We start from the raw sequence: 14,569 nt of genomic DNA, 5'->3' as shown, positions 1-14,569 counted from the left end.
AGATTATTCAGTTCACGTATCTGAGTATTGAAGCATTGAAATTTGGTTTTGCATTTTTCTTTGGCAAAAAAATGTCCATATCGTTTAAAATTGTTCCTGTTTGATCTACGATCAAAGATATAAATTTTATAGGGAAAATTCCAAAGCTCTGTGCGTTTGTTTGGCCTCGGCAATGACGCCTATGAATTTTCAATTACTTCGAGCCTTTTATCGTCCAAACTCTATAAAATGGAAATTCGGCTTACACGTGTCATCTCGATACGTTTCGTTGAAACCTTGGCTTATTCGATTTTTTTTTTTAATTTATTTTTTTTCATCTTCTCTTGTGTCCCACATCCAATGTCACTGGTTTAAATACGAATTTGGACAGGAGAAGATTCTCGAGCTATTTGGAAGATCGATTGCCTAAATAATTTCATTGACAGTTCCGCGGGGGAAATTTCGCTTGGAAAAATCTTAATTATTCCATTTATCGAGATTTTCCTCACAAACGAGTCTCGTTAGTAACGATTCGTGGCTTTTTTCTCACCGTATATTTGAACATACGTCAGTCACGCATTTAGCGAGGCGGTTCGATCGATTTCTCTGAATAATTTACGTCCTCCCATCCCCACGAATAAGTAATCAACTGAGCCATAAAAAAGAGGAATTTCTCCTTTCCGAAAGATCGATTTTCGTGGGACATGGAATAATCCAATTTTCCGGGGGTTCGTGATGCCAGGCAAACGATCGAATGGACTATTTTCCTAATTGATTGTGCCATTGTAATTTGTAGAAACAAACCAACAATAAATTATCCCTTTTCACTGCGATTGTCCATTGGGCTTCGCGACACAATATTTTTTCTCTGCAATCTTGCTAACGAACAATTTAATTTGCAATGATAACTCGAAAAATGTGTTTTCCTGTTGATTTTCGTGATTGCGAATTTTCCGGAAAATTGAACTGTTCTTCAAACAAATCAAAATCTGCACCGATTTTTTCGTCTCGCTCGATAGGTTCAAGATTAAACCGATGGATCATCATCGTCTTTTATTGCCGTTACGATCACGATGCAACGAAGGCGAACTCGAGACCGAGCACAATAGCGAGCTTCTCGAGATTGTGACAATCGTCGGTGTCGGGGGCATCGGGGGCTTCGGGGGCTCTTCCAGCCGCATTTTTAACATCAGAGGCTGTCCGAAGGGTCTTGTACCCGAAGCAGATCCGCCACTTCCCCGTCCTGACCAAATTTCATTCGTCACCAATATTTCTTGTTTTTCTTTTCGTCTGTTTGTTTCTTTTTCTTATTGACTTTTTATTTTATATCTCTCTTGACTTCGTCCCTTACTCAATCTCGCGGAGATTGCGCAAGAGATGAGGAATCATCGATAAAATCAAAGCGATAAGCAAAAGCATTGATTTTCTTGGTTTTGTGTTTTTATCCATAAAAGTAGTTAATTAATTTTCTTCTCTTTCCAGAAATTCTCACTCCGTTAGTTCAACGCCGTTTTTTTCTCGGCATTAAGGATGATTTTCGTGAAGTGTTAAATTATGAATTTCATTCACATTTTTTGTTGTATCGAGTGAAACGCTTTATGAAATACAAAATTTTCAAATTTTCTGATATTTCGAGAAATTTTTTCGTTTTTGCAATTTCATTTTCGATTTTTTTCTTCAGTAGAAGTTAACGACTCCAAGAAAAGAGTTTTAAATTGGTGATAAAAATTTATAAAAACGTCGTTAAGTTGCTCATTGAACAAGAGCATTGAGATATTTGTAGAAAATTAATGCTCGTCAAACGTCTCGTAAACTCGATCGTTATAACCGAGTCGTAAAAAGAGGAAACATAAAAATTGACAGTAAAATTCGAATTGGAGAGATTTCCGAACGAATTGAACACTAAAGTACATTCGAGTGTTATAAGAAAAAAGAAAATCAATAAGCAACTTCGTATCGGAATTTTTCAACATTTGCCACTCGATAAAAGTGCATAAATTTGAAAATTTAATGATAGACGACATGACTGAAAATGGTATTGAAGCTTTTTAAGCGAAGGCCCACGAACATTTTGGATGCGAGAGATTGTGAATGTTTCAAGCTGGTGAAAAGCTTCGTGTACGCGATATTTAGGAAATAATCGATAACGCTTTTTTCCATCGTTCCTCAAAAGCTTTAGAAAAGCTCGTTTAACCGTGATAATTTTGGAGCATGGCGGTACGTGTGGATCATCAAACTTTTTGTACTTCCATCTTCCACTCGAGGGCATCGCAATCGGCGATGGTTCGCTGCTCGATTTTAACGAGACTTTGCCAATTCGCTCTATCAAGTATCTCGGATTCTTAATTACTTCAAAGAATTTTCATTCTCGTACTTGAAATTTCTAGTCGATTTTAACCCTGCAAATTCCACGCGATAAAACTTTTCGGTTTATTTTAAGAAATAGAAAAATACAAACTTGAGAAATACGTTAAAAAAGTGCATGAAATTTTTTCAATTACACCGGTCAACACAACATTTGACATTGACATTTAAGTATGAAATTTTGGTAGATTGGATCACATTTGAACGAAAAAAATTACATGGCATGAAAAAGTTTGCTTTCGTATCCAGGTGAACGTTTGAACGATACTTTTGAAAATGAGACATTTCAATGTTCATTTCATAATAAAACCATGACACTGAATTTTGATTCATTTTGATTCATTTTAACTATCAAACTAGCTTACAAAATAGTGCCAAATGATTCGAAAATGAACATGAGCCCTGTTGTTTCATGTAAGTCTATGGTCCCTGCTTGTACAAAACACCTGATTGTTATTTATCACTCACACAATCTGTGTGAATGTAAGAACCTCACTTTTATCCCCGGGTAATTTTGAATGTATCGAAATTAATCAAAAATTTTTATGAAAACATGAAAATGAGTATTATTATTATTACTATTACAAAAGCAAACTTTATATGAAATGAGCCTATTTTTCTTCGTTTTTGTGCATAATAAACCACAAAATGACAAAATGAACTTTAGGACAAACAACAAAATTTGCCCACAAAGTAAAGAATCTTAATTTCGTATTGCGTTTCTTAAAAATTTTGGTATTTTGAAAAATGTCCCGGTGAGCACACGATCGCATCATTGTCTCAAGCATTTTCGTTTCGTACCTGACGAAAAATAAATGTCCGATTCACCGAAGATTGCTACAATCTTTCTTTGCTTCTCTCTCCACGAAATTCACGAATAAACAAAGTTGCTATACGGACAATTCGCCCGGCGGTGGTCGGGTCGCGTGGTAGTGTCACTGCTTTTTGTTCATATATTTTTTTTCCACTCATTGATCCGGAAGAACGAACGAAGACCTATAAATAACGCTCTCACACGATAATCTCTAAACGCGGAGAGTTTGTTCCCAGGATTTCTCTGGGATTTCAGTTTGGATTGTTGGAAAATGGGGGATTAAACTACGAAAGCATTGTGGACGAGGAGGAGGCGGAATCACTGAACGGAAATAAAAAGAATTCGACGATGTTTTCGGCTGTTCGTGGAGAAAGTGGCTTCCTTTTGGGGTTATTATTTCGAATAACTCGTTACATTTTTTCAGGGATTTATTGAGTGTTGAATTCTCCATAAATCGAACGCGAACGAGTCATGTCCCCGAAGTGTTGGAAAAATACGACATTAAAAAATACGTTGATTATTCCCAAATGAGAGGGATCGTGGGTTCATCAGCACGGAGAAAAATTTCATCGCCTCTCGTGAACAGTGCGCCCGATAAATTCTTTAGTCAGGCGAATTTGTTGATCTATTGAACGAATTTACGTTTGTCAATTTTTTGCTCATTTTTTTACATACCGTGATCAAGGATTTTTTATTGCTGAATGTTATGACAAGGTCGATTTCTTGAATACTTTTGAATTTTCTATGGATCTTTTCTGCCAGTTATTTTTCAATTTTTTTTAGAAACAATACTTAAAAAATGATGTTTCAATATTATTCATAGCTCAACGTATTTTTCGAGTTGGAGTAAATCTCCGAAAGAATCGAAAAGTGAGAATTTTGAGAAGGATCGTGTGGCGCATTTGGACGAATCGACAAACTCGAGTGACGCAACGAAAAGGGGAGAAAAAATGCACACAATCAACGTTCCTTTAAAGTTTTAAAATGATCAAATTTTCTCAGACTTCTGTTCAATTTCCGAGTTTCGAATACCCTCAAACCTCGATTAATTTGCCGTTTGCCAAAGGACGAAAATTCTGTTGAAACGATTGCGAGACAGTCCGGACAGAAGAGAAATTTATAAACTCGATTAAAAGTACGAAAACGAATATCAGCGAATTTCGTAATGACTGCGAAAAAAAGTTTTCTCCGTGATGACAGGAAAGTGTAGAATAGAATTTGAAAAGAAAAAACGAAAAAAAAAATAAAATTAAAAAAAAAAAAACAAGAGAGAACGGAAAGTATATAACGAAGAATAATTAGAGACGAACACGTAGAAGAAATAGGTAGTTTAGCGCAGGATCGGTTTGTCTTACCAGAGGTAGACGAGGAACAAGGGTGGGAAGAGGTCCTCGTTGTGGATTGTTGACCAATGGTGGTCGCTTGGTCAGCTACTACCGGTGGTGTGGGTGGTGAATTTGTTGAGTTTCCACGTATTTCACCGGCTTGCTTCAGCACCTGGTACGTCGCATCCACGTCTGTCGGATTCACGAGCAGACGAGCATAATCATTCGACGGAAATATATCGACAGAAAGACAACGGCAGAGATTGAGAAAGAGGAAATAGAAAAATCTTCATGTGCAGGTATACCGCGGACTCCAAAGCCCCATAAATCTACTTAACGTAACTACATCACTACACACGGAGTACCTTAACAAAATTTAAGAGAATGTAAAACCTGCTTGGAGGCGGGAGGCCCGGAGTGCTTGAAAGCACTTTTTCGAGTGCTTTTGAATTCAGAGGAAAGTCAAGTGCTGGCTTCTCCATCCATCAACTTCCCGAGGCGAGGCCTGACCAATTTGTTTTTCTAGTCTCAGGCAAATATCGATTTTATTTTTCCTTTCGACTCCGTTTTTTCTACCAATTTTTCAAATTCGGCGTTACCATTTATTTCAAATTTTTCAATATCTGATTTTTCGATCATGGAATCGGTATTTTTTGAGGTGCTGTGTGATTTTAAGGATGATCGATCACCAGGTCGAAGCCAAGATTCTGACCTGAAATTTTTGCATGATGTAGATGAGAATATTCTACGTTACGATTGGCTAAATTTTCGCTAGATTTACCATCTAATTATTTTGTAATTAAATTGCAAAGTCGAGCACTTTGAGGCACGGCGTTTATGGAAAAAAATCGACCGGAAGTGCCATGAGCACGGTTTTTCTCGCCCAAAATCCAAGATTATTCATCAAAAAACCCACCTTATAGGATAAATGGGTCATTAAGAATTTTGTAAAAAATAGAAAAATCGTACCTCACCGACTTTTTTAATAAAATAATCTTACAGAAAAAGTTATTTACCAGTAATGATGCTTTTTAAAATGGATAACACGAATATTCAACACCTGTAAACGTAAATCAGAAAAGCTATGAGTAAAATAATTCTGGGCTCTTTTTTGACTCCGAAGTCATGATCGATCATCCTTAAGCTCCATTTATTCATTATGTGTTTTTTAATTTTTTTCATATCGGAGTATCTCGTTTGAAGTCATAATTAAATCAAAATAATTATGATTAATTATCTACTGCCTGGTAATGGATTTTCTCGCTTCAACGATCAACGGATTACTCGATTTTCAGGCAATATTTCGCTTCTATGAGTTTCGGTAGAATTATACAGAAAGTTCAATCTCAATCGTTCTTCAATTTCAATAATTCTAATTTTTCTGACCTCGTTACCGGAGTTCAGGAATTACTTAAATTTTTATCTTCATCGTTGCATCCTCGCAATAGTTTTTCAAAGCTTTTCGCACCTTTCTGTATCGTCGATTATTCTCCTTCGTTAATATTTCTGAGCTTCGAATATTCGATTATTTTCGTTTCGGTGAATGTTTTGAAAATTCTTGAAAGCGCGTCTCGTCATAAAACTTCAGTATTCCTGGTTTCGTTATCGTTCATTTTCTTCCTTTCACCCGTACTTTTTTCGTATTATTTAGTACCCAATGAACGGGCGAGTTTCAATCAGTTCGATAATTGGAAATTTGTATGAATAGAAAAGAGAGGCGCTCGCGTCACTGACAGTGAAGCTGTCTCTGGTTTCAGTCTCAATCCTATAAGCGAACGTTGAAAAATCGATTTCTCGTGCGATAATACCGCGTATAAATCCCTCTTTGAAAACAAACGGGCGAGTGATGGACCGGAGATTTTTCTCTCTGTCTGCGAACGTCTTTTGATGCCACGAGCAGGCTATCTCGGATGATAAAAAGGGAACAAAGATTATTTTGACGTTCATTAATCCCGGGATCCCGGAGTTTAGATAGCTCCGCGGCATTAAATTCTTTTTCGGCTACGAGATAAGGGCGGTGTGCGGCGTGAATATGTAGGGGATGTTTAATCACGAAGAACTTTTCCCTCTGGTGTTTAAGCTCTGGCTACGATCGATATTTGTTGAATGATGATCGTTAGGGTAATTGGCAGAATTGGCAAAGCAGAGCTTTAAGGAAGTTCGTCTGGTAATCGAATGAACAAAGAGATTTCGATTTAAACATTTGAATACAGTAATGACTAATGAAAAAAATGTCCTGTCCAAATTTCAGGGCCCGAGGATACTCTGTTCGTGAGAACAAAAATTAAAACGCATTCTCCAAATTAACACGGTCTCTTAAGAGTTTCAGTGGTTTTCCCGTCTTTATAAATGAAATTTGCAGACATTGACAAACAGTTCTTGCACAAACTTCCGTCAGTGGTGGAAAAATATGTGAAGAATATTTTCACAGCTTCGTTAAATCGATTAAATACTTATAAAGTTCGCAATTAATGATTTTTATCTCGAAAAATGTTGATTATTGGAATACGTTTCTTTCACGAAAGCAACGACTACGTTATCCGATCGACGCAACTCACGCTAGAGACTTCCAATAAAACATGAAGGACGGGTGAGAAAATATTGATGTAATTGAGAAAAACTCGTTTTTTTAGACGTTTCTGGTATGCTTTAATTATGCCAAACGTTCGAAGACTGATTATGACACGAACGAGTGTGAAAAATTCGAGTGAAAAATTCAAAAAATGAGTTCAATAATTTTTCTTTTGACCAATTCGGTACCAAACGAACTTCCTTAAATAAAACTGTGAACAGCGGAACAAATGAATGAGCACACAGCTTTTTTTTTATTCTCGCATGTTTAGCAATGAGGACATGAGAAAATAGTCGAACTCTCGTGGTTTTTTATTGGTCAGCCTCCACTACGACATCGATCAATAATGTTATACGTTTAATTAGTTAATTGCAGAGAGGAGAAACATACGTGTTATGTCAGTAAAAGCGATTACATATTCGCGAATATGTATTCGATTAATATTTGGTTTGCTTTTGATGACTTATTTTTCTGGAAAAAGCTGAGATCCCATCGAATCTTCCTCACTCATCAGCCTCCTTTTTTCTCTCTTATCGACAATCTTCTACCTTTTGGAACACCAGTTTCGATCAAATCCGCCAATTTTCACAACCACCTTTCCATCCCGGCATAATGACCTTCGCGATGGAAACCTCATCCGAGGTTTTTTTACACATTTTTACGGTCATGTACATTTTCATTTCGTAAATAACTTTCTCTCCTCACGAGCTCGAGAATGTTTCTCCCCTTTGTCAATAACATTGGGAACACGAGGGATGATTTGTGTATCGCCAATTTACTTTTACACAGAATATCGAGAAAAATGGATCTCCTGGTACTAATTAATCACCATTTTATGTTGATTATCGTCGCACGAGTTAAGTTAATTTTATTTTAATAAATGAGAACTTGAAAAGAGGCTCCCAATTTCTGATGTTCGTGGATAAAAATCACGCGAATTTTGATCTCGAATTTTTCATTACTGGAATTCGACTTTGATTTTCTTTTGGGCTCCCACTTTCGCAGAATTGACGACACGATTCGTCGATCTGACGTACGCTAGGAATAGCGGACACGACAAAAAGGTAAGTCGCACATCATTGGAATTTCAAAATATCGTGTGCATTCTTGTGCGAGGACTTGACAAAAAATATTTATTCCAGTTCAATATTTTGCTGAATTTTCAATTTTATAATAAATATTGCAGATTGTGAAATTTACGGTACGGAAATTTTAACAGAGCAGCGCCGTAAAATTCACCGTGACGTCGAAATTTACCAAATACTCCGGTAAAAGTTCCTACTGTCAACAATGAATGTTATTTTTTTAATAAGAAAATTCGACTTCTTTCCCAAAATAATCGCACCGCATCGTAACGGAACGGTGATTCTTCAAATTCAATTATCTCCGCGTACTTTTCGTTTGAAATATTGAAAACACCGAAACTGCTTAATTTTCGAATGTCGTGAGTTAAAAATTTGGGGAACGGGTCACGATTTTGCGTTATTTCGAAGCACTGTCCTGGGCTTTCGAGTCTTTCAGAATTTCTGCGCAGGAATTTATATTGAAAAAATGATAATTGATGAAATATTATTTTGTAAAAGCCTAGAAAAATATTCGAAACGAAAGAAACTGAGGTCAGATCCATTTTTCTCGACACGCAACTACACCACTATTACGTAAATCGTTTATCGGTAAAATCGTTTAACATAAATGATCTAATGAACGTGTAGAATGGGAATTGTAGAGAATTTTGAGTACTCACTGTGCTCGCCAGTGGGTGCGTCGTCGGCAGTTACAGCGGTAGTTTTTTGTCTGCGCAAAAGTGGAATTCCTCCTCCCTTCTTTGGCGCTAAGCTCGGACACATGGTTGGCTGAACCGTATTAATGCAATCCGCATGAGCGTTAGCTTTGCAGCCTCGACATCTAAAACCCTGTCGACTATGGCCGCGTAACACTTGGCCGCAGGCATCGCACGGCGTTATTTTTCGGTAAGTGTATTCGCGCCATTGGTGACCGCCTTCGGACTCCAGGCTTTTTCTACGGGGCCAAGAGCAATGGGTGAAAATAAAGAGGAGCCCAAAGTAAAAGAGGAACGTGAACGGCGACGAATCCGACAAATCGCATCAAACTTCAGACGCAACAAAGTTTCTTTGTCTCCACATTTATTTTCATTGTACTTGAAAAATCGAGTCCGTTTTGAGATAGTTATTCAAAAAATGTTGACTATTTCAAAGCATCGTAAGCCAGGAATGAAAGGAAAAATATTCGTCGCGTTTCAACGATCTCGATGCCGTCGATATCGACCGCGCTCCGAGAATGTGGGACGAGATTACACAATTTTAGGAAAGGGAAACCCCTGAATAGAATATCGGAATGAAAGCGAGTGACTGCTGTCGATAATTTTTTCGAAATTCAGGGAATCTCTTGTTTCCACAAACAAATTGCGATTAACTTTGCTCCACGTTCGCCGATTGAGGTGAACGGTCGAGATTTTGAGCTTTTTTTTAAAAAATTCACGTGAAGAATCAGCACGCAAAATGTTGGTGATGAAAAAAATTGGATAAATGTGACGAGAAAACGAATTTTCATGCGACTTATTTTTTCAAATTAGATAAACAAAAATGGATTTTCGTAATTGGCACAAAATTGTTGTCAAAACAAAATCGAACGCTTTTAATATTCCATTTTTCCAAGTACAATCAATGAAGGGAAGGTAAACAAAAAATTATGTAAAGTCGAAAATTCCATAAGATTTCGGAGTCCCTTTATCGCAGATCTTACCTGGACATTGCGACGACAGTAGAAACGGCATGATACATTGCCTGCTTCCCTCTACGTTAATTGAGCATTAATTAAAACAAAGAAGGAACAAACGATCAATCAGTGTTAGTGTTGGCTATCGAATTATTATCTAACATTCATTGTCTACTGTCTGTGTTAAAAAATAGAAGGATAATAGTTAAAAATTCTACGATGAAAACTATTTGAATAATAATCGTGTGAGACGACCTTGAAGTTGGCATGATCGAACGTCTCAAACTTTAACTAAAGGGAGTAAATTTTTTCTCGAAGTTTAGCGATTCTAAACGACGTGGAAGATCGACAAGGATTTTCGGTCTTGGTCGGAATGCTGCGAATTTCAGTGTCGTCAGAGCACGAGGGAACGCAAGATTTTTGTCCAATTAATGAAAGAGCTTCCTGTGCGGAAGCTAAAATAATCGTGCGATCAATCGCTAAGTAAGAGTTTCTCATTAAACGAAAAAATTTAACTCACTTGTCGGCGGGCGGTGGAGTCGTGGGCGAGCTGGTTTTCAGGCTTTTGAATGCTTTGAGCCATTTGTGTTTGGTGTTGCTTCCCGTCGAGCCGTTCGACATTTTCCGATTGCTCACAGGATCGGGTTGTCCTGCTTCTCCGGCTCCGAAGAGCTCTTTCTGTTCAATGTATTCAAGCGAGCATCATATTTTAACAAGATTTCAATACAGCCGCACAGACAAATGAAAGAAACCTCTCAAATAAGTAGAACAAATCTTGACCATTTATTCCTATAGACGCCTTAGTATAATCTTATTATGAAATAAATATGTTTGTGTGAGAATTATGGAAGGATGGAACAATGATAAAATGTTTCATCGAAGCTTCCCAGCGCTCGAAATTATCGCGTTGATACGAGCGCGTTATCATTCTTCGTAGCAACGAAATCCTATAAATACACGAATCATCGCCAATTCCGGGAATCGATTAAGGTATTCCTTTCACGAACCCGAACATTCTACAAATAGCTGATTTTTCATTTCAGTTAAGTAAAAGTGTATGCGAATAGATTGGCGAAATTTCAGGTCATTTATTGAAGAATTGAAGACTTCAAAAATCATAAAATTTACATGGAAGTTTATGGGGATTCCGCATCAACACGAAATTTCTATTCAATAATTAAATATACTGAATAATTATAAATTCCTTGCACAAACTGTTTCATGTACAGAAAAAAATTTAAGGAATCCATAGCGACGATAAAAATAAAGGGTTACCGGATCTTTAAAAGAGATATTAAGGAGGGTGGATCACGAAATCAAAATAATCAGAACGTGATAAAATTTGGTGATAACATTCTTTGGCATCTTGTGTACAAATACAATTTTTCAAATTTTTTTACCACATGGTTATCGCATAATTGAGCGTTAAATCGAAGTTCTTATGCACGAGATGTATAACTTTGTGTAAACTCCATGCATATACACGTGAACTTTAGTGTTCAGCTACTCGAGAGCTATGTGGTAGAAAAATCTAAAAAAATTTATACCGTCTTATATATTTTTAAAGAATACATTTACCAAATTTAATGAAATTCTTATCATTTTGAAATTTTTTATATTTTTAACATGGTTTAGCATGGCAACATTGTATTGTCGCGATCCACCCTCCTTAAGATGATGGATCAGTCGGTAATCACACCTGGAATTTTTGAAATTGAAACTCTTTGACATCGTTCGTCCGATTAAAATAATAAAAATGTCATCGTACGCAGCACGATCGCAAAAATCCGATGACATTTTTATTTTTTCGATCAGACGAACGATGTGGAAAAATTTCCTTTTCAAAATTTGCAGAATCCTCTTAAGATGATGGATCAGTCGGTAATCACAACCGTGAGTGCGAGAGAGATAGCTGTAAATTTCGAAATCGAAATTCTTTGACACAGTTTGACCGATTAAAAAAAGGCTCTGTCAGTCGATTTTTGCCATCGTCCTGCGTAGGCTGACAGAGCCTTTTTTTAATCGATCAAACTGTGTCAAAGAATTTCGATTTCGAAAATTTCAAGTGAGGTTAGTCGACTGATATTAACGATAGAAGTTGGAAATATGACAGAACCAGAAGCTTTTCCCAAATAACAGTGACTTCTCAGAGGTTAAGAATCAGTCCAAATTTCGAGTGCCTTAGTTTGCGCCACCAAAAAATACGCTCATGCGAAAGGAATACCTTAAGAGTCATCGAGCCTAACTATAAATAGTAAATAGGCTTGCTGTCACATGTCAGACGCCCCGCGTGTATTCTGCCGGATTTCTCCGTGAATTTTTATTGAAATCGCGACGAATAAATTTCGTAATGAGCACCGAAGTGGTGTGAATCCGGTTCTGGTCTCTTCGGTTGTGTCAAATGTGTGTGCAATTTGTGATAAAATAATCCTCGTAACCGCGGCGTAAAAGGTGTCATGGCGTGCGCAAAGTGCTCCATATTTTTATTTATTCATCGTTGCTGAGATAAATCTGGTCTCCGAAACGAAGCACAGTCGGAATCGGCTAATTAAATCACATTTTTTCATATTTTTTATATTCGCGTAATCGTTAAATTCGCGACGAAATCCGGTAGAAACGAATTTTAGTTTGATTTTTAGACACTTGGCGTTGCCCATACCATCGTTCGATGACTCTTAATGACTTTGAAGTTTGCAACGTTGGAGTCCAACGAAATGATGTAAAAAAAACCCTCCAATAATTCCAGTAATTCTCCAATTTCGTTTCCTAACGAATTTGCAATTCGTGGTTTTTCAACCTGCACCGATACTTCGTGAAATAAAAAACTACTCAATTACTCAATTAGTTTTTTTCCTTCATTCCGTTGGACTCCAACGTTGCACACTTCAGCGTCGCAATCGATTTTATAAATTTGATCATTGATGAGATAAAATTGATGAATTCTATCTCGGAGCAGGCTTATAAGCGAGTGATAAAAACACAGAGAAGATCAAGTTTTCTATACACAGACACATGTACGGTGTACAAATATATGCGTGGATACTCGAGCGCACGTTATCACTGGGAATTCATCGAAGCTCATCCTATCACATGTGCACTTTGTTACAACCTAACCTACTTTAAACATGCTATTGAAGTTTCGAACACTGCAATATCAGCGAGAATTTTTCGTGCTGCTCGATATTGTGCACCCTCGAAGCACAATCGCGACTCCCTTTTTTCAGTATTCATCGAAACTTTGCATATTTCGGATGCAGAAATTGCTTGAAAATCTTTTTCCTCCCTTTCAGCAAAATCTTGTAACAATACGTGGAATAAATGCTTTTCGGAAGACAGAGAGCAGGAATTTTGAAAAGAAAATTCTCTAAGGAAGACAGAATTTTCAGTGGTTATTTAACCTCCTCGTTATTTGTTTTTCATATTCTCTTGTTTCTCAAAAACCAAAAGCTTTGTAACCCGCACACGAGTCTGGCGATATCGGTAAAAGGAAGCTTCCTTTAGTCTCACGTTAAAAACTTCAATGTTGCCTCTTCAGAGGAACTTTGAAGTGAAGTTTTAAAAGATGGATTCTCCGATAGCTCAGTCCCAGAAGAAATATTTGCATTATTTTTAAACGATCGTACCAACGACACCGAAACGATGGTGTAGAAAAAAAAAAGTAAGAATGTCAGTGAACAGCGAAATGCGAATTAGAGAAGATGAAAAATCGTTTGTGTGTTTTTTCACTTGACAAATGAATGAATTTTACAACACCGATTGGACATACTGATTTGCGTGGGTGTCGGTCCGCGTCCAGGGAACGAAACTTTCTCACCCTGCTGAGAATCATCATGATACTTATTTCGTTCAGCAATATTTGTAATGTGCATATTATTGAAAACCTTCATTGGATTCCATTTCGCGTGAAAAGCAACGCGAAATACCAGATTTTCCATGTTTTATACCGACGATTTTAGTCACCTTCGAATCCATCATAATTTCACCCTCCCAAAAATGTGTCTCACTTATTTCTGAACCAAGACTAGCACGACCGAACGTTTGCTCAGTTGCAATAATATAAAAAGACTGGACTGAGGGAGAACGAAGTAAAGATAAAAACGGAGAGTGAGGACTCGGAGAAACGAAGCCCAACAGTGTATACTAATGCGACTCGGCTCGTCGGGAGTTGTTCGTTGCTTAATTGGATATTACGTTGGCGAGTCCGTGAAATCGAGCAGGTACAATACGCGGTGGTCTTGGTTGCCCGCACACACAGAACCACGCGCTTGTGCAAACGCGGTTATAAACATACGTGTACGTACAACAAGCGAGAACTATTGTGGCTCGAGAGGTTCACACCCTCACGTTTCTGGCCCACAATTCCGACCCTTCGAATACGAGCCTTTTGTTAAGTTCTCTCACACTCCTAAATTTAGCCTCGACTGCGAACTACGCTTCGTGAGGGACTTAACCTTCTCCAGTTGTAATTTACACTCCCGGTTAAATGTACCATTCACTCTTCATAGACTCGTTTAAATTTAGATCGAACGGAGGCCTCAAATCTCAGTTTGCATTACTGCCAGATTTATACAAGCGCGTTGCCATCAGTTGCTGCGTATCTGCTCATTAAGGGGGGGGGCTGCTGCTTTAAAAGTCAAGAAAATCGGATGTTTTCGGGAATGTTTTTGGATGGACGGAAATAACTCAGCGTGGGGAACCTTTCGGTATAGTTTTAAGGACATTTCAAGAGTACGGAAACATTTTTTTCATGTGAGAAGTACTCATTTGTACATGGTTTGT

The 14,569-nt window shown here is 37.6% G+C and overlaps 1 protein-coding gene across 5 annotated transcripts in view; it reads right to left on the bottom strand.

Moving 5' to 3' along the window:
• The window catches only part of Stacl (Stac-like), a 109,059-nt gene that overhangs the window by 7,978 nt on the left and 86,512 nt on the right, over positions 1-14,569 (bottom strand). For 2 of the 5 annotated variants that reach the window (XM_043411829.1, XM_043411837.1), the window contains exons 6-9: positions 10,311-10,468; positions 9,818-9,868; positions 8,799-9,073; positions 4,513-4,674 (exon numbers count right to left, since the gene is read on the bottom strand). In XM_043411829.1, the coding sequence (XP_043267764.1) occupies positions 4,513-4,674; positions 8,799-9,073; positions 9,818-9,868; positions 10,311-10,468 (646 nt within the window). The remainder of the gene's footprint in view (positions 1-4,512; positions 4,675-8,798; positions 9,074-9,817; positions 9,869-10,310; positions 10,469-14,569) is intronic. The other 3 variants (XM_043411854.1, XM_043411863.1, XM_043411844.1) reach the window with 2 other exon arrangements.

The sequence above is a fragment of the Venturia canescens genome, chromosome 1 (assembly GCF_019457755.1).
Source record: "Venturia canescens isolate UGA chromosome 1, ASM1945775v1, whole genome shotgun sequence".
NCBI classification, from domain to species: Eukaryota; Metazoa; Arthropoda; class Insecta; order Hymenoptera; family Ichneumonidae; genus Venturia; species Venturia canescens.
Note: the sequence above shows the minus strand (reverse complement) of the source record. Positions and strands in the feature narration are given on the sequence as shown.